This window comes from Anolis sagrei, chromosome 6 (assembly GCF_037176765.1).
Source record: "Anolis sagrei isolate rAnoSag1 chromosome 6, rAnoSag1.mat, whole genome shotgun sequence".
In the NCBI taxonomy this organism is placed as follows: domain Eukaryota; kingdom Metazoa; phylum Chordata; class Lepidosauria; order Squamata; family Dactyloidae; genus Anolis; species Anolis sagrei.
The window spans coordinates 13197233-13219494 of NC_090026.1; the positions used below are offsets into that span (position 1 = coordinate 13197233).

The following is a 22262-nucleotide window of genomic DNA, read 5'->3' on the forward strand; positions in this document are numbered from 1 at the left end:
GTAAATGATCTTCTTACAGCAGCTCAGAAGCAGAAAATATACTAACTTGTCTTGACAAGCTCCTGCACAGAAAAAACTAAACATGTAACTGTTGCCAAAACTCCCAGGCTCAGCTAGCTTTTGAGTGTGGCCCAACCAATCAGCTTCATGCTTTACATTTTTCACACTCATCAACTTATTTTTACATGCTCCAACAATATTTGCTATTTTCTACCGATAGTATAATATCATCTGCACATTTTAGATTATTGCTGCTCCTTTCTTCAACCTTGTTCTATGTTGGGGTTCAGCCTGATCCTGATCTGTGTGAACCGGATTCTCTGATAGTTTTTCCAACTGAGCAAGCTCTCCCTGACCCTGACAGTGTGGAATCTGTTGTTGATACAGAGGTCAACGGTAATGAAAATGAAACTCAACAACTGGAGGAAAATGTTTTGGAAACTAGCCGTGATATCTCTCCATCTGGGGTTTTTAATGAAGACCAAAGAGAACAGATAGTTAGAGACAGAAATATTTCCCAGTTTCTACGAAGGTCACTTCGTTTACAGGAGAGACAGGCCCAAGCTCCAAAGTCAAGGGGCGTTTCAAAGAATAGCTTCTTTGGTTTAAGAGGCCTCCTGCCAGGTGCCTCTTTAGATCAAGCAATGTTTGGGACTGTGGCTGTGCCTTGGCAGAATTCCTGTGGTTCATGGCCGGTAATCCCAGAGGCTTGTATTTATCAAGTTCATGGTTAGTAAAAGACTAAAAGGTTCCTGGTTCTTGTATTGTGGCTTTTGAAATTTTGCTCAAGTTCAGAGATTCTACTGACTGCTGTGTTTTTCTGTGGCTTTTTGACTTTGCATTTATCTTTCTTTTGTAACCAATTTTTCATCAATAAACAAGGATTGCTTTTCCTACAGTCCAGTGTGGTGGATTTAATCTTATGGTCTCGTTTCTTGAACTGGGATGCAACATTCTACTCCCTTGCCAACTGGAAATCATTCGGTTTCTCCATATTCTGTCCTAAGACTGGCCTCTGAGTATAGGTTATGTATCAGAACACCCAACTTTGGCAGTCTTTAGGAGGAGCCTGAAAACGTGGTTGTTCCAGTGTGCCTTCCCAGAACAAGGAAATACTCTCAGCAATAGGTCCTCTAAATGCACGTTATCATTGATTTAGGATTGTTTGCTCGCCCCATCTCTCACCAAAAATTCTATCCGAGTATATTACCTTGTTCATGCCCAGCATTATTTTTTAATTTTTAATTATCACATTTGGCCCAGCCATAGGTTTTTTAATGCTTGTTATTATTGTTACTGTTTAATGTTTATTTTTTGTTTATGATATTTATTTTGATTGTTTTGTATTGATGTTTTGTTATTGCTTTTATTGTTGTTGTTCTATGGGCTCGGCCTCATGTAAGCTGCACCGAGTCCCTTGGGGAGATGGTAGCGGGGTATAAATAAAGTTTTTTATTATTATTATTATTCCTTCTTCTACCCAAATATTAAAGTTCTCTCCAGTTTTCAGTATGCGACCTTAGTACAGCTCTGACTATTTCCAGTAAAGTATGATGGGTATTAGAGGCCACTCAAGAAGGAGGATTTTCTATTGTGGAAGGTGTGAAGTTCGAGTGTGATGACTGTGTATAAACAAAATAGTTGTAGTAGGCTTAGCCTTATCTTTTTTGGTGGGTGGCATCCATTCATATCACCTGGACTGGGTGAAGATGTTGTCACATTGGAGCATTATATTTCACTACTGGTTCCAAAGTCCAGGCAAGCCTGGGATGGATTCCATCTCCATATTTTTATCTCAGCTTGTCCTCCTTTGACCCACTCTGATCTATCTTAGGCTTGCTGCATTCTGCTAAACAGGGAGCTAGGGACCTTTGGGACGCTGGATGCACAGGGGCTGAGGTTATAGAAAGAAGCTCAGGTTACAGCTCACGGAGTCACCCTGGCTGCCCTACAAGGGAAACTGGAGCCAGGGAATCCTTGAAAAATTCCCATCCCTGCTGAGTGTGGACATGAGGCCACTTGGTTCAGAATGAATCCAGTTCTGGGTTGTTGTGAGTTTTCCGGGCTGTGTGGCAATGTTCCAGAAGCATTCTCTCCTGACTTAGGAATCTCTAAGTACTCTAAGTTCACCTAAAGTTGGCCATAAAGTTATACTGCAGGACATAGAGATTCTTTGAAAGAAAGCTTCTCTAGAAGTCTCCAGGTCCTTCAATGTGACCGTATGGTTAACATCTGGAAGAGGTTGATCTCTAACCCATGTAAAAGTGGATAGCCTACTGTAGGCTATTTTAAAGCAATGACATTTTCTCATGATAGTATATTTCCTTGGAGAGCATTGGGCTATGACTCTGGATACTAGGGTTTAAATCCGCTCTGTGGCCTCATCACACATAGAATTGCATTGGAGGACATCTAACAAACCCTCAAGTAAATGTTGCTTGCTATTGTTGTTTACCTTCTTCTGAGACTTGCTTGCCATCACCCGAAAGGTTTACATGACTGACATCCTCATCACACTCAAGAAGTTATCTACTTTAATCCACTTTAAGTGCTGTGACTGCCTCCTGCAGAGTTCTGGGATTTGAGTTATCTACAGTGTTTTGGTCCTTGGGAGTTCCAGTTCTTTAAAGGGGGAAAGATGTCATGTCTATGTCTCTTTCACTAAGAGTTTTATAGCCCCCAGGCACGACGGCATACCTACTGCAATGCAACCTGAGCCCTGCCACATGCATAATGGAGGATCTTCTTATAGCAACACCAGAGGCACTCAAAATGGCCAGCTACTGGACATTTAAAGGACATTTAATAGAACGCCAAGTTTGCAAACTTTGAGGGTTTTTTGCAATACAACTGTTTGTCTCGCTCCTGACACAATAAATAAACTAGAGCACAATCTCATTCTTTCTCAGCTCAAGCATGATGAGGAAAAGGGGACTGGTATTTTAAAACTTTGTTAAAAGGGTCGTGCTCAGAGTCAACAACGTGAACCATCAGGTTACCATTTTCAATATGTGTGGGGCAGAGGCAATTGCTTTTAGTAACTCAGCCCCAGCAAAGCCCCTCCGGTTTCTCCTAATAGCATTGTTCAAGGAGGTTCAGCTTATGAGTACCACTTGGGAGTTTTGCAGAACAAACTGACGCACAGTCTTATTTACATGAATTTACATGAATACTCAGAAGTAATCCCATGGAGTTTACTGGAGTCCACTTCCATGTAAATGAATATAGAGCACTTTTCTTTCCCATAAGCAAAACAAAATCCAAATTCATAAAATTAAAATGTGAGGGATGAGGGTTAGTCTCAGCAAAGCGCCTGTTGCTGTTATGATTTGTAGCCTGCTGCCCTCTGGTGCCCACAACCTGCTATATTATCTATAGTTTTTCAAATACCGTAATCAATTTTTCAAATAATCACTTTTTCAAATAATCAATTGCTGTTGGGATCCAGTGCAGTCTAGTGCTTTAACTATTGGACTAATAATAATACCAACTGCCTGCGACAAAGAACTGGTGGGACCACAAGCCTGAAAAAGTTACAGAAAATGAACACGTCAAACTACTCTGGGACTTCTGAATTCAGACTGACAGAGTTTTGGAGCACAATACTCTTGACCTCACGATTGTGTTAAAACACAAAGTATGGATCATTGATATTGCAATCCCAGGTGACAGCAGGATTGAAGAGAAACAACTGGAAAAGCTGACACGATATGTGGATTTAAAGATTGAACTGCAAAGACTCTGGCACAAGCCAGTCAAGGTGGTCGCAGTGGTGATCGGCACACTGGATGCAGTGCCAAAAGACCTTGGCCTGCACTTAAACACAATGGGTGCTGACAAAATTGCCATCTGTTAGCTGCAAAAGGCCACCTTACTGGGATCTGCACACAGTCCTAGACACTTGGGAAGTGTCCGACGTGTGATCCAATACAACAGCCAGCAGAGTGATCTTGTTTGCTGTGGACTCATCTTGTTTTGTTTCTAATAATAATAATAATAATAATAATAATAATAATAATAATAGAAGAAGAAGAAGAAACAAGAAAACTCATGACCATTCATCGTTCACTGCATCCTCGCAGTGATATTGACCGGCTAAATCTTACAAGTAAAACATGCAATCAAAGAAGAAAAACATGCCGGAACATATTACTCAATGTACAATTCACACATGATTGTTCTGGAAATGTGAGGACATATTTGATCAGATGTGGATAAATGAAACTTCAGGCACTGATCCCATGGATATGGGGGTTGTTACTGTATTTTTCTGTAAAATCAACACATTGTCCACATTCACAAATTACATGATACATACAATACATTTTTATCTTTCTGAAGGACTTGCACCTCAAAATACAGGAAATCTTTTGGCATTACATTCAGGACTTCATCACATTTGCTGCCGGAACTGGCACGAATAATGGCAAAATAATAAATTATGACTTAACAATTAAAATTAAATAAAAAATAGAACCTGTTAAATCTGGTGGTTCTGGGCGGGGGAACCCATCACCCACGTCGCACATCACTCAACTTACTCCTAACTCCATCTCACTGGAGCCAACTATAGTGAGCATACAACACCCCTATTAAAACATCTTCATTGGCTGCTGATTGCCGAGCCAAATTCAAGGTGAAGGTTATGACCTATAAAGCCCTAAATGGTTCGGGCCCCGCCTATTTTCATGATTGCATCTCCTTCTATGAATCAGCGTGAACTGTAAGATCTTCTGGGGAGGCCCTCCTTTCACTCCCACCACCGTCACAAGTATGGTTGGTGTGGACGAGAGAGAGGGCCTTCTCAGTGGAGGCCTCCCACCTCTGGAATGCCCTCCCCAGGGAAATTAGACAGGCCCCATCCTTCCCCTCCTTTCGTAAGAGCTTGAAGACCTAGTGGTTTCAACAAGCCTTTGAGAATGTCCAGTTCTAGCCCAGCCCCTAGCCATTGTTGGATATGGCCGTATTCTTCCTACCTATCTACCCTGGTCACTTCCTCTAATAGGCCCTGGAAATGAGCAGCCACAGACCAGTACCTGCTATTGCTGTTGTGTTATAGCACTGTACTCAATTGCTAGGCCTCCCATACTTTGAGTTTGCACTAGCCTCAGTCTGGTCCATTTAATTGCTTTGAACAGGCAGGATTTTTTTTAATCTATATGTGTTATTGTGATAATTTTTATGCTTATGTTGTTAATTTTATGTTTATGTTGTTTACTCTGTATGCTTTGGGGTTTTTTTGTTGTTGTTTTGTCGTGTCAGGAGTGACCTGAGAAACTGCAAGTCGCTTCCGGTGTGAGAAAATTGGCCATCTGCAAGGACGTTGCCCAGGGGATGCCCGGATGATTTTTGATGTTTTATCATCCTTGTGGGAGGCTTCTTCCATGTCCCCGCATGAGGAGCTGGAGCTGATAGAGGGAGCTCATCCGCCTCTTCCCGGATTTGAATCTGTGACCTGTCGGTCTTCAGTACTGCCGGCACAGGGGTTTAACCCACTGCGCCACCGGGGGCTCCCTATGCTTTGGTGATGTTACTTGGAAATTGCCCTGAGTCCCCTTGGAGAGATAGAGCGGTATATAAATATATTATTATTATTATTATTATTATTATTATTATTATTATTAGGAGAAACACCCACCACCTGGCTTTCCTCCCACTGCTGCTGATGCAACACGGAAAACTTCCTGTGTTGCTGCGTGGTGACATATGTCAGCTCCTCTCCTGTTGTGCCATGGAGCCCCACCAGAAGTAGCCCTACGTCATGGAATGGGAGCTGACGGGCTCTGTGGGGCAGATGGAAAGGAACCGGTGTATGCTGTCAGTCTTGGTCAATATGATGAGGTCGTCAGTCTGTATCAAAGAAAATGCTTCCCAACTCACAAATGGACTCATCCCGTATAACAAAGAACATTTAGCAACCTTAGAGGGCAGCCACTGAGGAGGCTCTATTCATGCGTCCAGAACAGTGGTGTCTATGAAACTTGCAAGGATATTACAATTCAAGCAGGCTCATATGAGGAGATATGGTTTTTCAGACTAATATAAGGAGCTTTCAGGTAACCCAGACTCAATCAACAAGAATTCAGGTTAGATGGTACACAAACAGATGCAGGCGAAACATCAGGAGAGATTGCTTCTAGATTATGGCCTGAAAAACCTACAACAATACAGGGTCAGATGTATATTCCCATACAGCATTGAAGAAAAAAATGGAAAGAGATTTTCCTTATTCTGAATCTTGAACTCACACTGTTCTTTTACCAAACTATAGTTTTAGCTGTTTGTTCCCAGTCTGTCTCTAGGCTCTATAAACTCATTTTCCACTCTTGCCACTGCAGATCTTGTAAGTGACATTGGGTTAACTCTTCTTGTTAGGTTTCCAGCAAGGCAGCCCTCCTGGCCGAATGGTGACAATCTGAGTAGAAAGCACTCCAGAACGTTTTGTCAACAACCTCCTCATGGCAGCTTTCATCTCCTTGTTCTTCAAGGCATACACTGTAGGGTTCATGAAAGGGGTGATGGATGTATAGAAGACCGAAAGCACTTTATCAAAAATGAAATGGTTATTGGGCTGGAAGTAAATAAACATAATGGGTCCAAAGTACATCGCAACCACAATGAGGTGAGAAGTGCATGTGGAGATGGCTTTAGAGGTCCCCCCAGAAGTGCCCTGGGAGCAGATAGTGTAGAGGATGAGCCCGTAGGAGAGAAGCAAGGCTCCCAAACTCGCCAGTGTCAAGATGCCATTGTTGACAACCATCGTGACCTCCAGAAGATATGTGTTCTTGCAAGCCAACTTGATGAGCAAAGGCATATCACAGAAAAAACTGTCCACATGATTGGATCCGCAGAAAGGTATGTTCACAGCAAAGCCTAATTGCACACTGGTATGGAGGAGCCCAAAAAGCCAGGCAATGAGGACAAACCCTATGCAGTGACGCCTGCTCATGCATGAGGCATAGTGAAGAGGATAGCAAATGGCTACATATCGGTCATAAGCCATGAACATCAGCAGGAGCATTTCACTGCCGCCAAATAAATGGAGGAAGAAGATCTGTGCCATGCAACCTTGGAAGGAGATGATCTGACGTTGGGTGATTAAGTCCACAAGAGCCCTGGGCATTGCAAATGAGGCTATGCCAAGGTCCAGGAAAGCCAAGTGGCCCAGCAGGAAAAACATGGGTGAATTGTAAAACCGAGGCTCCTGAAAGATTGCCAAGAGAACAAGGATATTGCTAAAGAGAGTCGCCATGTAGAGGAGGAGAAAGATGATAAATAATACAAGTCGAACTTCCCAGGATTGAGAGAAGCCCAGCAGGATAAAGTCATTGGGTTTCGTCTTGTTTTCCCACGCCATTCACTTCCTATCTATTAAGTGAGGCAACAGGGAAGAGAGAAAGACAGCAATGAGATACCTCCATCACAGGGTAGAATTAATGCAGTTTGGCACCATTTTAAATACCATAACTCAGTGCTTTGGAATAATGAGAGTGGTCGTTTTAGAAGGTCTTTAGCCTTCTCTGCTCAAGAGTGCTGTTGCCTCAGCAAACTACAATTTCCATTATTCTATAACAGTGGTGCTCAACCTTCCCAATTCCATGACCCCTTTATACAGATTCTCATGACTCCCAACCATAATTTTGTTGCTACTGTAATTTTGCTACTGTTATGAATCGTAATGTAAATATCTGATATGCAAGATGTATTTTCATTCACTCAACCAAATTTGGCACAAATACCCAATACGCCCAAATTTGAATACTGGTGGGGTCGGGTGGGGGGGATTTATTTTGTCATTTAGGAGTTGTAGTTGCTGGGATTTATAGTTCGCCTACAATCAAAGAGTATTCTGAACTCCACCAATGATGGAATTGAACCAAACCTGCCACACAGAACTCCCATGACCAACACAAAATACTGGAAGGGTTTGATGGGCACTGACCTTGAGTTTTGGAGTTGTTGTTCGCCTACATCCAGAGAGCACTGTTGACTCACACAATGATGGATCTGGACCAAACTTACCACAGGTACTCAAAATACCCAAATGTGAATACTGGTGGAGTTTGGTGAAAATAGACCTTGACATGACATTTGGAAGTTGTAATTGCTGGGATTTATCATTCACATAGAATCAAAGAGCTTTCTGAACCCCAGCAAGCATAGAATTGGGCCAAACTTCCCACACAGAATCCCCACGACCTACAGAAAATACAGTGTTTTCTGATGGTCTTTGGCAACCCCTCTGAAACCCCCTTCCAACCACCCAGGGGTCCAAACCCCCAGGTTGAGAAATGCTGTTCTATAACATGCAGCCATGCCATTAAAGTGGTACCAAACAGCATTGATTTTAAAGTATAGAGACACCCCCAGCAAAGCCAGCATGGCATCATGGTTTGAGTGAATTCCAAGAGATCAGGATGGAAATCCCAACACAGTTATACAAACCTGCTAGCTGACCTTGGACTAATCACATTTTCTTAGTCTAAGATAAGCTTTCTCTTAATAAATCTTGGCAAGACAATCTTTAGAAAATGTCACCATACATCAGACTTGACCTGAAGGCATGTCACAACAAAAGAAATCAAACCTAGCTTTACTAAAATGAAGCTACCACAAGGTAGACTTGGGATTTGGTTGGGAAAGAAAGATTCTAGAACAGGCATGGGCAAACTTGGGCCCTCCAGGTTGCTTTGGACTTCAATTCCCACAATTTCTAACAGCTGTTAAGTTTGCCCATGCCTGTTCTAGAAGCACATCTCTCTCTTTTGGATAGTTCAAATGGAACAACAGTAGATTGCTAACTATTTGCCCTTCTTTTATGACTGCCAAATTTTGCTGACTTTTGTTTTGCCATGCTTCCTTCTACCAAAAACTCATCTAAAAGCTTTTCAGAAAATCTATATAAATAAACATGTAATGTTTGTTTGTGGGATTAACATAACTCAAAAATCACTGGACGAATTGACACCAAACTTGGACACAAGACACCTATCAGGCCAACAAGTGACCATTACTCATAACAACACTGAAAAACACAGTGGAATGGACTTTAAAATCTAAAAAAAGCAAAAAGATGCTTCAGTGCATGTGCAGAAATTACTCCCCCAGCAAACAAAACACAAACAGCTCCCAGCATCCCCTAGACCAGGCCCTTTAGGAGAGGAGGATGATCCAAATGCACTGCTTCCAAGCTGCAAGCCTTCTTCTCCTTGGATTTCTTTGAGAGCATCCCAATTCCTGCATATTTCCAATTTCCTATTCCTGGACTGCAACTCACAGCAATCCTCCAGATAGATAGATTAGGTGGAGATAGGTAGGTAGGTAGATCAATCAGGAGGAGTGCTGGGAGTTGTAGTCCAAGAATAGGTAGAGATGGAAGAACAGGGAAAAAGAGGAAGGGAAAGAAAAGGTGGGGGGGAGGAAAGGAAGAAGAAGAGAAGGAAGGAAGGAAGGAAGGAAGGAAGGAAGGAAGGAAGGAAGGAAGGAAGGAAGGAGAGAAAGAAAGAAAGAAAGAAAGAAGAGAAGGAAGGATGGAAAGAGGAAGGGAAGGAAGGAGAGAAAGAAAGAAGAGAAAGAGGAAGGGAATGTTGGTCACAGCAATGTGTGGCGGGTAGAGCTAGTATAATATAAGGTTGTCTCTGTGAAAATGAGTTGACTTCTCTTATATCCACTTTGGGTTTGGGTGAGGAGGGGAGTGCCCTCAACTGTTTCCAAATTCTCACCTACCAGGAAATTCCACCATGTGCTTCTTGAAGATTTCTGGAGGAACTTCTGACATTCTCCATCAGCAGACAATGAATGGGCTCTCCTGCATTATGTGCCTTTGAGAAGCAGGTAGAAGATGTATCATCGGTGTTCAGAGGAAAGCATGAGTAGAAGAATAGCAAATCAAGAAAGAGCGAAGTCAGGGCAAAATGAACTGGTCATGAAGCTTGTGTTGGGTAGACAGCTTGATGGCTCTCTGGTGACTTGAACTGGAGTCTCTCAATATCCTATGCAGCTTTGTAACCTCTCTTACACATTGCCAGAAAAAAATAATCATCTTTTCTCTTTTACCTTCCTGCTTTCAGGTATGACTTCTAGCCCCTAAAGGATACCCTTTGGAAACACCCTGAGCAAGAAGCGAGCCTTGAGAGTTAAGACGGAGACACTTCATTCCTGTAACTCTCAAGGATCCCCATTAAGAGAGGGAATGTCAGAAAGAGTCGGGTGGGAAAGGAGACAAAGAGATAGATCTGGATTCCAGAGGATAACATTTTTTTCTGTTGTTAACACTATGTAATAAAATTTGAAAAAAGTTCTGTTCTTAGTTTGAAAGTGTTATTTCCTATTTCATTGTATGGTCCTTACTTGGAAAGTAGTTGTTAAGCACCAGAAACTTCGTTTTTGTGGCTGCCACAAACTATGTTGAAAGGGTTGAGGCTCTAGGCGATTTCCATTGAAAAACAATAGCAAAATGTGCTGCAGGATGTCCCACAAAAGCAAAGTTTTTTGTAGTCTAATAAAGTTTTCCTATGTTTTTATAATAGAACCAATTATGAAGCGACATTTATATCCCAGGAACAAAAATCGTGTTACATAGTATAATGAGTCAAAGTAGTGTGTGTATAGAAGTCAGAGTGTTGGATTGGAATTTGGGTTTCAACCTCTCATTAAAGAAGGAGGATCCACCATCCTTGTGATCGTAGGTGACCCCCCCCCCCCCACATACACACACAGGACTCTGCAAACGATAGTTCAAAATCAGGGAATTCATAGTTTTGCCAAGGATACCAGGCTGGAATGATCCCATAATCCCCTATCTCTCCCCCATGTGGGAACCTAAGGCTTTTTCCATGGCCCCATGGCCCCACATGTAACCCAAACTAGCATCAGTCCAATTTGGCTATTATTTATTAATTGGATTCCTTTTTATGAATGAAACTCCTGTTTTATGAATAGACTCCAGCTACTCAGTGCTCCTAGGGCCTTCTATCCACACCCATGAACTCTTATGAACTCTTATGGACTTTCCATGAACTTTCATGAACTTTATAGGAACATTTTATAAACTCTTGCCAAACTTTATAGACTTTTATGGACTTTAGGGGGCTAACGTGACTTCCCCTTAGACCCTGCATGATCCCCTGCCCCATTCCTTATTCCCTATATGTATGGATGCCTATATGAAAAATATGAAGGAAAGCAGCCTGTTTCATAAAAGCCAGCAACTCGTGGCTCTTGGAGTTTCCAAAACTTCCTGAGCCAATAATTCCCAAACAAAGGATTTCACCAAGCCCATTTGCGTGGACAATAAGTAAATGGCTCTTATCAGACCAGACCTCAGAGGGCTGAAAGCTAGGCCATCTGGAATGATAGGGTCTATGGACATTTTGGATTACCCAACACAAAGAATGTCTCTCCATCTGTGAGGAACTGGAGATTTGTCACCGCCTCCCTGTTGTGCCATATCTTGAGCTCCCAAAACTAGCATCAACTTCATCAATGAACTCCATATCGCAGGACAGTATGACAAAAGGACCTAGCTTCTAGGGGCTGGACAAGAATATTAATTCAGAGAATCAGACAATAACCTAGGCCAGGCTTGAGAGCCAAAAAGCTATCGCCCAGCCATTTGGCAAACACCGGCCATTCTTAATCCAGTCAACTAGACATTTCTTCATTGTTTCCTTGTTGCTCGCCTCCTTTCCACTTCATTGGCTGAGCAGCCAAAAGCAGGGCCAGGGCCCTCACTGTCACAGCCATTCATAACAAAGCCAGCTTAAGGGGGGGGGGGCAGCATGGAAACTTTTGAATCTGAAGGCTATATATTTTATATTTCTCTGCCCAGTGGGCATGTTGATTTTGTTGGCAGGCTACTGCAATCGTCATCCTTTCCAGCTGGAATGAAATAAAACTTTGGTGGCTTTCTCTTCAACTTGGTGAGATTTATTCTGGAATACTGGCTTCTCTTTCTCACCAGGCAACCAACAATGGCTTGGGTCTCTCTATCCACAGCTTGACAACATCCTCTTAATAAATAATAATAATCTTTATTTATATCCCACTATCATCTCCCAAAAGGGACTCGGGGTGGCTTACAAGGCACTACAAGTATAGTATATAACATAAACGGTACTTTAGTATAAAAACAATATCTCAAGAATATCCCCAACCTCCCCCCCCCCCCCCAAAAAGTCTTTAAAAAGGAGATTAACTTACCTGGCAACCATTACAGTGCTGCTGGCTCTCTCCTGGCACGTTGAAATAGCACACCAGCAGGAGGAGGGGGAAATCATTCCTGGTGCCCCCTTCTCCTGGCGTGCCATTTCTATGCACCAGGAGAGTTCTGGCATTACGGAAATGCTGTCCGGGTAAATTATTCTCCTTTTTAAGGATTTTCAGGGGGAGAATTGTTTTGTGTCCCAGTGTCCTGTTGGAAGGTGTGACAGGGCACCTGGGCACCCCCCCCCCCAAGGAAATTGCGAGTGTTTGTGGGTGGTGTGTGGGCTGTAATGCAGGCCTAATTGGGTTTCTTAAATCTGAGTGTGCCTCCATTAAAGTCCTGTCTGGAACTGCCCTAAATAGTTCTATCCAGCAGAACATCAGCTTGGAAATTCAGGACACTTTGGAAAGTGATAGTCTATTGTATTAAAGAAGGTTGGGCTGAAACCCAAGTTGGATGGTACTTATCTTGAATTCTGAAATTTACAGATAAGTAAATCTGCCCTTCAGCAGGAAGGTAATGGTGCTCCATGCAGTCATGCTGGCCACATGACCTTGGAGGTGTCTACGGACAATGCCGGCTCTTCATCTTAGAAATTGAGATGAGCATCAAGCTCGAGTCAGACACGACTAGACTTAAAATCAGGGGGAAACTTTACCTTTAGAATAATTGCTGGAACATATTATTCAATGCTATTTTGGTCACATAATGAGAAAACAGGAAAGCTTAGAGAAAACAAATATGCTGGGGAAAATGGAAGGAAAAAGGAAGAGGGGTCGACCAAAGTCAAGATAGAGGGATGGTATCCTTGAAGTGACTGGCTCGACTCTGAAGGAGCTGGGGGTGGCCATGGTCGATAGGGAGCTCTGGCGTGGGCTGGTATGAGGTCACGAAGAGTCGGAAACGACTGAACAAATGAACAACAAATTATTCAATGCACAATTCACACATGATTGTTTTGGAAATTTGAGGACATATTTGGTCAGATGTGGAGAAATGAAACTTCAGGCACTGGTCTCATGGATATGGGGGTTGTTACTGTATTTTTCTGTAAAATCAACACATTGTCCACATTCACAAATTACATGATACATACAGTACATTTTTAATTTTTTCTGAAGGACTTGCACTGCAAAATACAGGAATTTTTTTGGCATTACATTCAGGACCTCATCACGTTTGCTGCCGGAATTGGTATAAATCATGGTGAATAATAATAATAATAATAATAATAATAATAATAATAATAATACTTTATTTATATTCCATCCTATCTCCCCGGAGGGACTCAGGGTGGATTCCAAACATAAAAGGCAAACATTCAATGCCCAAACACAACAACAATATACCCATAGTAATGAAATTTGACAACCCAACATATAAAAACAAATTATGACAACAACTAAAATTAAATAAAAAACGGAACCTATTATATCCGGTGGTGCCTGGCAAGGAGAACCCATCATTCACGCCCTGCATCACTCAACTTACTCCTAACTCCATCTCATGGGGAGAAGCATCAACCACCTGGCTTCCCTCCATTGTTGCTAATGCAACATGGAAGGTTTCCCATGTTGCCGCGGTGGTGGCATATGCCGGTTCCCCTCCTTCTGCACCGTGGAGCCCTACCAGAAGTAGTTCTACATCATGGGGTGGGAGTCAACAGGTTCTGTGGGGCAAATGGAGAGGAAGTGGTGTATGCTGCTGATTTTGGTCAATGTGATGAGGTCGTCAGTCTATATCAGCATTTCTCAACATAGGAGTCGGGACCTCTTGGGGGGCGTGAGGGTGGCATCAGAGGGGTCATCAAAGATTATCAGAAAACAAAGTATTTTCTATTGGTAACGGGGGTTCTTTTGGGTGGTTTGGCCCAATTCTATCATTGGTCGGGTTCAGAATCCTCTTTGATTGTAGGTGAACTATAACGCCTAGCAACTACAACTCCCAAATGTCAACATTTATTTTCCTCAAACTCCACCAGTGTTCACATTTGGGCATAATGAATATTTGTGCCAAGTTTGGTCCAGATCCATCATTGTTTGAGTCCACGGTGCTCTCTGGATATAGCTGAACTACAACTCCAAAACTCAAGGTCAATGCCCACCAAACCCTTCCAGTATTTTCTGTTGGTCATGGAAGTTCTGTGTGCCAAGTTTGGTTCAATTCCATGATTGATAGAGTTCAGAATGTGCTTTGATTGTAGGTTAACTATAAATCCCAGCAACTATAACTCCCAAATGTCAACGTCTATTTCCCCCAAACTCCACCAGTGTTCATGACAAATTAATCCCCCAACCCCACCAGTATTCAAATTTGGACATATTGGGTATTTGTGCCAAATTTGGCCCAGTGACTGAAAATATATTCTGCATATCAGAAATTTACATCACGATTTGTAACAGTAGCAAACGTACAGTTATGAAGTAGCAATGAAAATAATTTTGTGGTTGGGGGTCACCACAACATGAGGAACTGTATTAAGGGGTCGCAGCATTAGGAAGGTTGAGAAACTCTGGTCTATACCAAAGAAAATGCTTCCCAACCCACAAATGGAGACAGACTGTATAATAAAAGACATTTAGCAACCTTAGAGAACAGCCACTGAGGAGTCTCTCTTCATGAAACTTGCAAGGATATTACAATTCAAGCAAGCTCATATGAGGAGATATAGTTTTTCAGACTAATATAAGGATCTTTCAGGTAACCCCGACTCAATCAACAAGAATTCAGGTTAGATGGCACACAAACAAACTGAGTTGAGGCAAAGAGCCTTAGCGACCTTCTAGTTTGGATGACAAAATCCTGCCTGAATAAAAAAGTCTCTGTCTGGGTTGTTGTAGGTTTTCCAGGCTGTATGGCCATGTTCTAGAAGCATTCTCTCCTGATGTTTCACCTGCATCTATGGTAGGCATCCTCAGAGGTTGTGAGTTTCTGACTGTAGTGGAAAGAGAGCAGTGAGGGTCAAATGTGTTTTCTCATCCATTATTGAAGAAAAAAGTGGAAGGAGATTTTCCTTATTCTGAATCTTGAATTGACACTGTTCTTTTACCAAACTATAGTTTTAACTGTTTGTTCCCAGTCTGTCTCTTGGCTCTATACACTCCTTTTCCACTCTTGCCACTACAGATCTTGTAAGTGACATTGGATTAAGGCTGGGCTTGAAGGGAAGACTTTTCTTCTTAAGTTTCCAACAAGGCAGCCCTCCTGGCCGAATGGTGACAATCTGAGTAGAAAGCACTCCAGAACGTTTAGTCAACAACCTCCTCATGGCAGCCTTCATCTCCTTGTTCTTCAAGGCATACACTGTAGGGTTCATGAAAGGGGTGATGGAGATATAGAAGACCGAAAGTACTTTATCAGAAATGAAATGGTGATTGGGCTGAAGATAAATATACACAATGGGTCCAAAACACATGGTGACTACAATGAGGTGAGAACTGCACGTGGAGATGGCTTTGGAGGTCCCCCCAGAAGTGCTCTGGGAGTAGATTGTGTAGAGGATGAGCCCGTAGGAGAGAAACACGGCAGCAAAACTCACCAGTGTTAGGATGCCGTTGTTGGCCAACATCATGATCTCCAGAAGATACGTATCCACGCAAGCCAACTTGATGATCAATGGCATATCACAGAAGAAGCTGTCCACATGATTGGATCCACAAAAAGGTATATTCACAGTAAAGCCTAATTGCACACTGGTATGGAGGAGCCCAAAAAGCCAGGCCATGAGGACAAATCTTATGCAGTGACGCCTGCTCATGCGTGAGGCATAGTGAAGAGGATAGCAAATGGCTACGTATCGATCGTAAGCCATGAACATCAGCAGGAGCATTTCGCTGCCACCAAATGAATGGAGGAAGAAGATCTGTGTCATGCAACCTTGGAAGGAGATGACCTGGCGTTGGGTGAGGAAGTCCACAAGAGCCCTGGGCATTGCAAAGGAGGCTATGCCAAGGTCCAGGAAAGCCAAGTGGCCCAGCAGGAAAAACATGGGTGAATTGTAAAGCCGAGGCTCTTGAAAGATTGCCAGGAGAACAAGGATATTGCTGAAGAGAGTCGCCAGGTAGAGGAGGAGAAAGATGATAAACAATACAAGTTGAACTTCCCAGGATTGAGAGAAGCCCAGCAGGATAAAGTCATTGGGTTTCGTCTTGTTTTCCCACGCCATTCACTTCCTATCTATTGAGTGAGGCAATAAGGAAGAGAGAAAGACAGCAATGAGATACTTCCATCACAGGGTAAAATTAATGCTGTTTGGCACCATTTTAAATACCATAACTCAGTGCTTTGGAGTAATGGGAGTGGTAGTTTTACAAGGTCTTTAGCCTTCTCTGCTCAAGAATGCTGTTGCCCCATTCCACTACAATTTCCATTATTCTATAACATGGAGTCAAACCATCAAAAGTGGTGCCAAACTGCATTAATTCTACAGTGTAGATACATCCCCAGCAAAGCCAGTGTGACATCATATTTGAGAACAGGATGGGAATCCTAATGGAGTTATACAAACCTGCTGGCTGACCTTGGGCAAATCACATTTTCTTAGCCTAAGATAGCCTTTCTCTTAATATGCTGTCAAAGACCATCCCAGTCAAAATCAATGGGTTGCTGTGAGTTTTCCAGGCTTTATGTCCATGTTCCAGAAGCATTATCTCCTGACGTTTCACCCACATCTATGGTAGGCATCCTCAGAGATTGTGAGGTCTGTTGGAAACTAAGTAAGTGAGGTTTATATATCTGTGGAACATCCAGGGTGGGAGAAAGAAGTCTTGTCTCCTTGAGGTACGTGTGAATGTTGCAATTTGCCAACTTGATTAGCAATTAATGGCCTAGCAGTTTCAAGTCTTGCTGCCTGGGGGAATCCTTTGCTGGGAGGTGTTGGCTGGCCCTGATTGATTCTTGTCTGGTAGTTGTTAGAAAATCCAACACATGCTAAGAACAAGAGGGATCCTCTCACTTTTGCAGGTCTACCGTATACTATGCAGCTGTGAACAATACATAGGGATCACCAAATGCAGCAACACCTAAACACAAATCAAGGAACATGAAAGGAAACACAGACTAATAAAACCAGAGAAGTCATCCATAGCAGAGCACCTGATGAACCAACCTGGACACAGTATACTATTTGAGAACACAGAAATGCTGGACCACTCTCACAACTACCATGTCAGGTTACACAGGAAAGCCATTGAAATCCATAAGCATGTGGACAGTTTCAACAGAAAGGAGGAAACCATGAAAATGAACAAAATCTCGCTACCAGTATTTAAAAAAACTCTAGAATCAGGACAGTAAATAAAGAGCAAGACTCAAAAATCAGGGGAATTCTGGACAAAAATCAATCAGGGCCAGCTAACACCTCCCAACAAAGGATTCCCCAAGGCAGCAACCAGCCAGGCCTTGAAACTGCAGGGCATTCAATGCTAATCAAAGTGGCACATTGCAACATTCACACATACCTCAAGCAGACAAGATTTCTTTACCCCACCCTAGGCATTCCACAGATATATAGACCTCACTTACTTAGTTTCCAACAGACCCATCAGCCTCTGAGAATGCCTGCCATAGATGTGAGTGAAACATCAGGAAGGAATGCTTCTGAAACATGTCCATACAGCCCGGAAAACTCACAGCAAGCCATTTCTCTAAATCAATCTTGGAAAGAAAATCCTTAGAAAGTGTCACCATAGCTCAGGCTTGACCTGAAGGCATGTCACAACATAAGATATCAAACCTAGCATTACTAACACGGAGCTACAAAAAGGGTGAAACAGACTTGGGATTTGGATGGGAGACAAAAATTCTAGAAGCACCTCTCTCTTTCCTGGATAGTTAAAATGGAACAATAGTAGATTGCTAACTATTTGCCCTCCTTTTATGACTGCCAAATTTTGCTGAATGAGGTTATGCCCTCCATCTACCAAATACTAGGACTGATCTGAAAGCTTTTTGGAAGCGTCTGCAAGCTGAAAAAATAATATAAGGTTGTCTTTGTGAAAAGTGTGTCGACTTGTCTTAGATTTAGTTTGAGTTTGGGTGAGGAAAGGACGATCCTCAACTGTTTCCAAATTCTCACCTACCAGGAAATTCCACCATAAGCTTCTTGAAGATTTCTGGAGGAACTTCTTCTGGCATTATCCATCAGCAGACAGTGAATGGGCCCGGCTGCATTATGTTCCTCTGAGAAGCAGGTTGAAGATGTATCATCTGTGCATGAGTAGAGGAATAGCAAATCAAGACAGAGCGAAGTCAAGAGCAAAAAGAACTGGTCATGAAGCTTGTGTCAAGTAGACAGCTTGATGGCTCTGTGGTGACTTGAACTGGGGTCTCTCAAGACTTGTTACCTCTCTCTCACATCGCCTGAAATAAAATAATATTTTCTCTTTTCCCTTCGCACTTTCAGATATGACTTCTAGCCCCTAAGGGATGCCCTTTGGAAGCCTCCAGATCAAGAAGGGAGCCTTGAGAATAAAGACGGAGACACTTCATTCCCGTAACTCTCAAGGGACCCCATTAAGAGAGGTAATGTCAAAGTGGGAAAGGAGACAAAGAGATAGATCTGGGTTCCAGAGGAATAACAGTTTTTCTGTCATTAACACAATGTGACAAAATTTGAAAAATGTTCTGTTCCTGGTTTGAAAGTGTTTATTTCCTGTTTAATTGTGCAGTGGTTTATAAGTGTTTATTTCCTGTTTAATTGTTAAATCCTTATTTGAAAAGTAGTTGTTATTCTCCAGAAACTTTGTTTTTGTGGCTGCCACAAACTATATTGAAATGGTTGAGACTCTAGGACAGTGGTTCCCATGGATCATCAGTGGTCGCCAAGAACGATAATATGGTCCGCAGCCTCACCATTACTACACCATTGCCTTGAAACCATGCTGCAACAAGAGTGACTGATCTCGTGTAACCCTCTTATAGTGCCGAGGCAACAGGGATGTTGGGAGTGGAGAGGCTGAATACCCACAAAAGATTACTACTTCCACATCAGCTCTAGATTATTAAATATGGTTTTCCGTGGGCAAGCAGATGGCAACTACTGGGTAGCATATGTTCTGTATCACAAACTAGAGCTGATGTGGTCTATCCAATGCAATTTTCTGAATCAGCACCCCAAATATCCAAACTGAATCTAAAGTTGACCAAAAGTTGATTCGTAACCCTTTTGGTACTAATGTTGGAGAATGGTCCCTGGTGAAAGTGGTCCCTGGTCAAGTGGTTCCTGGTAAAAGTGGTCCCTGGTCAAAGCGGTCCCTGGTCAAGTGGTTCCTGGTAAAAATGGTCCCTGGTCACGTGGTCCTGGTCAAAGTGGTCCCTGGTAAAAGTGGTCCCTGGTCAAGTGGTCCCTGGTAAAAGTGGTCCCTGGTAAAAGTGGTCCCTGGTAAAAGTGGTCCCTGGTAAAAGTGACCCCTGGTAAAAGTGGTCCCTGGTCAAGTGGTCCCTGGTCCAGTGACCCTGGTAAAACTGGTCCCTGGACAAGTGGTCCCTGGTCAAAGTGGTCCCTGGTAAAAGTGGTCCCTGGTCAAGCAGTCTCTGGTCAAGTGGTCCCTAGTCAAAGCGATCCCTGGTCAAAGCAGTCCCTGGTCAAAGTGGTCCCTGGTCAAGTGGTCCCTGGTCAAAGTGGTCCCTGCTCATGTGCTTCCTGGTCATGTGCTTCCTGGTCAAGTGGTCCCTGGTCAACGTGGGCAAAATGTCAGTCTAGAATGTTTCTGGAACATGGCCAGACAGCCTGGAAAACTCACAGCAATCCAGTATGAATTATCCCAAGAATATAACAAACTGACAATTAATAAACAGTACTGTCCTGACATACATGTTCATTGCTAACTATTGGGAACTTAAGTGATGTACTCCATACTTCTTCTAGTTAGTGAACTGGATGGGTGCTTGATCTGTGTCAATCTGAAGGCCTCAATCTCTGATTTTTCCACCTGTACTGGAATAAAAAAGAACCAGAATAACTTAGGTCTGTAACTTAATGCTGAGTCTGATGACAACTTGTGTATGTCCTGAGCCCTTTCAGATGGTTTACTGATGCAGACTGAATAATACATGGCAGCCTGCAGTAAAAATGAAGACTATTTGAGTCTTAATTTTATGAGACTGATTCAAAGAAGTTCCCCTCATATACTGTACCTTATTATTATGCTGTCAGATTTCTAGAGTGATCAGGGTGTACAGTTCTAAGGCACTAAAGCTTGTCAAATGGATGTTGACAGTTCAGGATGACCCAGTGATTGTCTCTATAAGAAGCTGTTTTTGTCTGCCTTCAAGTGAAATTCTCATGGGTTTTCTTGGTAAGTTTTGTTCAGAGGGGGTTGTTTTTGCAAAGGTACAGTTGTGGTTGTTGGGATTCAACCCCACACTCAATGAGGAGCAGTTAGTTTAGTATAGACTAAGAGTCCCCCGTCCCGTCCCCCCATCTCCTGAATGACAGTTGGAATATATGTATTTGTTTCTGCTCTCATTCTGATTGGTTGTTTAAAATGGATACTTTTTTACTGCAAGTTTTCTGAATCTGATTTCTGTATTCTTACACTTTTAGTATGGGGCGTATGTGCTGTGCGCTTTGAGATCTCTCTCTGCTTGTGTGTCAGGAGAGATGTAGTGATTGAGTTTTTCCCTCTCTTGAAACCTTAGTAGAGATGGGTGTTAGCGTAGCTCAGACCCAAGTCTTTACTATTAAGAAATGCAGTTCTTTTAATTACTGTAAATAAACCTTTTGTGATTTTTTAAGATTGGACTCTGCATGTTTGCCTCCTAAGCTCTGAATTCTTTACAGCCACGTCACACGGCACTTCATGCTCTGCTCGCTAGTGAGCAGATGCTCAACTTTTGTATCCTGTATGTTTTTGGATGCTATGCTTTATATTAGGGTAGTTTTCCCTAACAGTAGTGACATCTTTTTAGTTTTTATGTAAGATCAGGCAATGCTCAAGGCTGGGTTTGTGTCCATTGACCCCTCCAAATAGCTTGAATTTTGATTTTCTTCGCCATTCTCCAAATTGTTTATCTTGGAATCCTTAAACAATTTACCTTATAAATAAGCTCCACTATTAATATGTTTGGGCAGCATGAGCTCCTGCTATTAGCCCTAGCTTCTGCCAACCTAACAGTTCGAAAACATGCAGATGTGAGTAGATCAATAGTTACCGCTCCGATGGGAAGGTAATGGCACTCCATGCAGTCACACCAGCCACATGTCCTTGGAGGTGCCACATGACCTTGGAGGTGTCTATGGAAAATGCTGGCTCTTCGGTTTAGAAATGGAGATGAGTCCCAATCCCCAGAGTCGGACACGACTGGACTTAATGTCTGGGGAAAACCTTCACCTTTACCTATAATACTAGAAGTGAAGATCCAGTTATGTTTTCTTTCCATTTCTTGATCATTTTTGATCATTTGTGTAGCCACAGAAGGACCCAAGGACATAACTTTAGTTGTTTCCAACTTTCTGCAGTGACCCACTCCTTGTGTGGACAGTGCTCTAAAACTCAGCATCAACGACAACTGAAGCATATAATAGTTACAGATACCTTAATGCTTGCTAATACTAATACTAATACAAAATAGCCTGCATGTAAGCTTATGGACAGGAATTATTTTTCCAGGAAGAGACATACTGTAATAAAAGATAAACAAAAATGCATGCATTGGTCGTGTGTTGCTACAACACACCTATGCTTTTCATTTGGCACGAGCATGTACACACAAGCTTTGATCCTTAGCATCACAACAACATTTAGAGGTTTCTAAACAGAGGAGAAAAATCCAGCACTTGCTATTTAATGCAAAACAGAAGAGACATCATGATCTTTATGACCTCTAGAAACTTTTATTTCCTTTTGGAAACACTGGGGGAAACTGCATAGCTAGGGTGGAAATAGTATGATCTCTAGGTATGGAAAGATTTGTTGTTGTTGTTGTTATGTTTATTATGTTTATTTTTATTATTTATACCCTGCTTTTTATCTCCACAAGGAGACTCAGCTATATCACAATAGTGAGGGGAGGTTCCGATTGATCTAAAGATATGTAATCTGGAGCACTGTGTGGT

General features: G+C 42.4%; 2 protein-coding genes across 2 annotated transcripts; both read right to left on the reverse strand.

Moving 5' to 3' along the window:
• Nucleotides 1-2491: 2491 nt before the first annotated feature.
• On the reverse strand, nucleotides 2492-7357 carry LOC132779251 (olfactory receptor 4K3-like). Its single transcript, XM_060782941.2, has 2 exons — nucleotides 6450-7357; nucleotides 2492-2561 (listed from the first exon to the last, which is right to left on the reverse strand). Exons 1-2 carry the CDS (start codon nucleotides 7355-7357, stop codon nucleotides 2492-2494), a joined length of 978 nt encoding a protein of 325 aa, XP_060638924.2.
• Nucleotides 7358-15266: 7909 nt separating this feature from the next.
• LOC132779322 (olfactory receptor 4K3-like) lies at nucleotides 15267-16370 on the reverse strand. Its single transcript, XM_060783014.2, has one exon. It carries the CDS (start codon nucleotides 16368-16370, stop codon nucleotides 15267-15269), a length of 1104 nt encoding a protein of 367 aa, XP_060638997.2.
• Nucleotides 16371-22262: the final 5892 nt, after the last annotated feature.

What these genes read in the sequence shown, in the direction of transcription:
- LOC132779322 (XM_060783014.2), bottom strand. Translation starts at nt 16,370, where the DNA reads ATGGCGTGGGAAAACAAGACGAAACCCAATGACTTTATCCTGCTGGGC.
- LOC132779251 (XM_060782941.2), bottom strand. Translation starts at nt 7,357, where the DNA reads ATGGCGTGGGAAAACAAGACGAAACCCAATGACTTTATCCTGCTGGGC. An exon ending in AAAGCTGCCATGAGGAGGTT is followed by an intron (nt 2,562 to 6,449) that starts GTTGACAAAACG and finishes ACTCTGCAGGAG; the next exon opens with GCAGTCACAGCACTTAAAGT.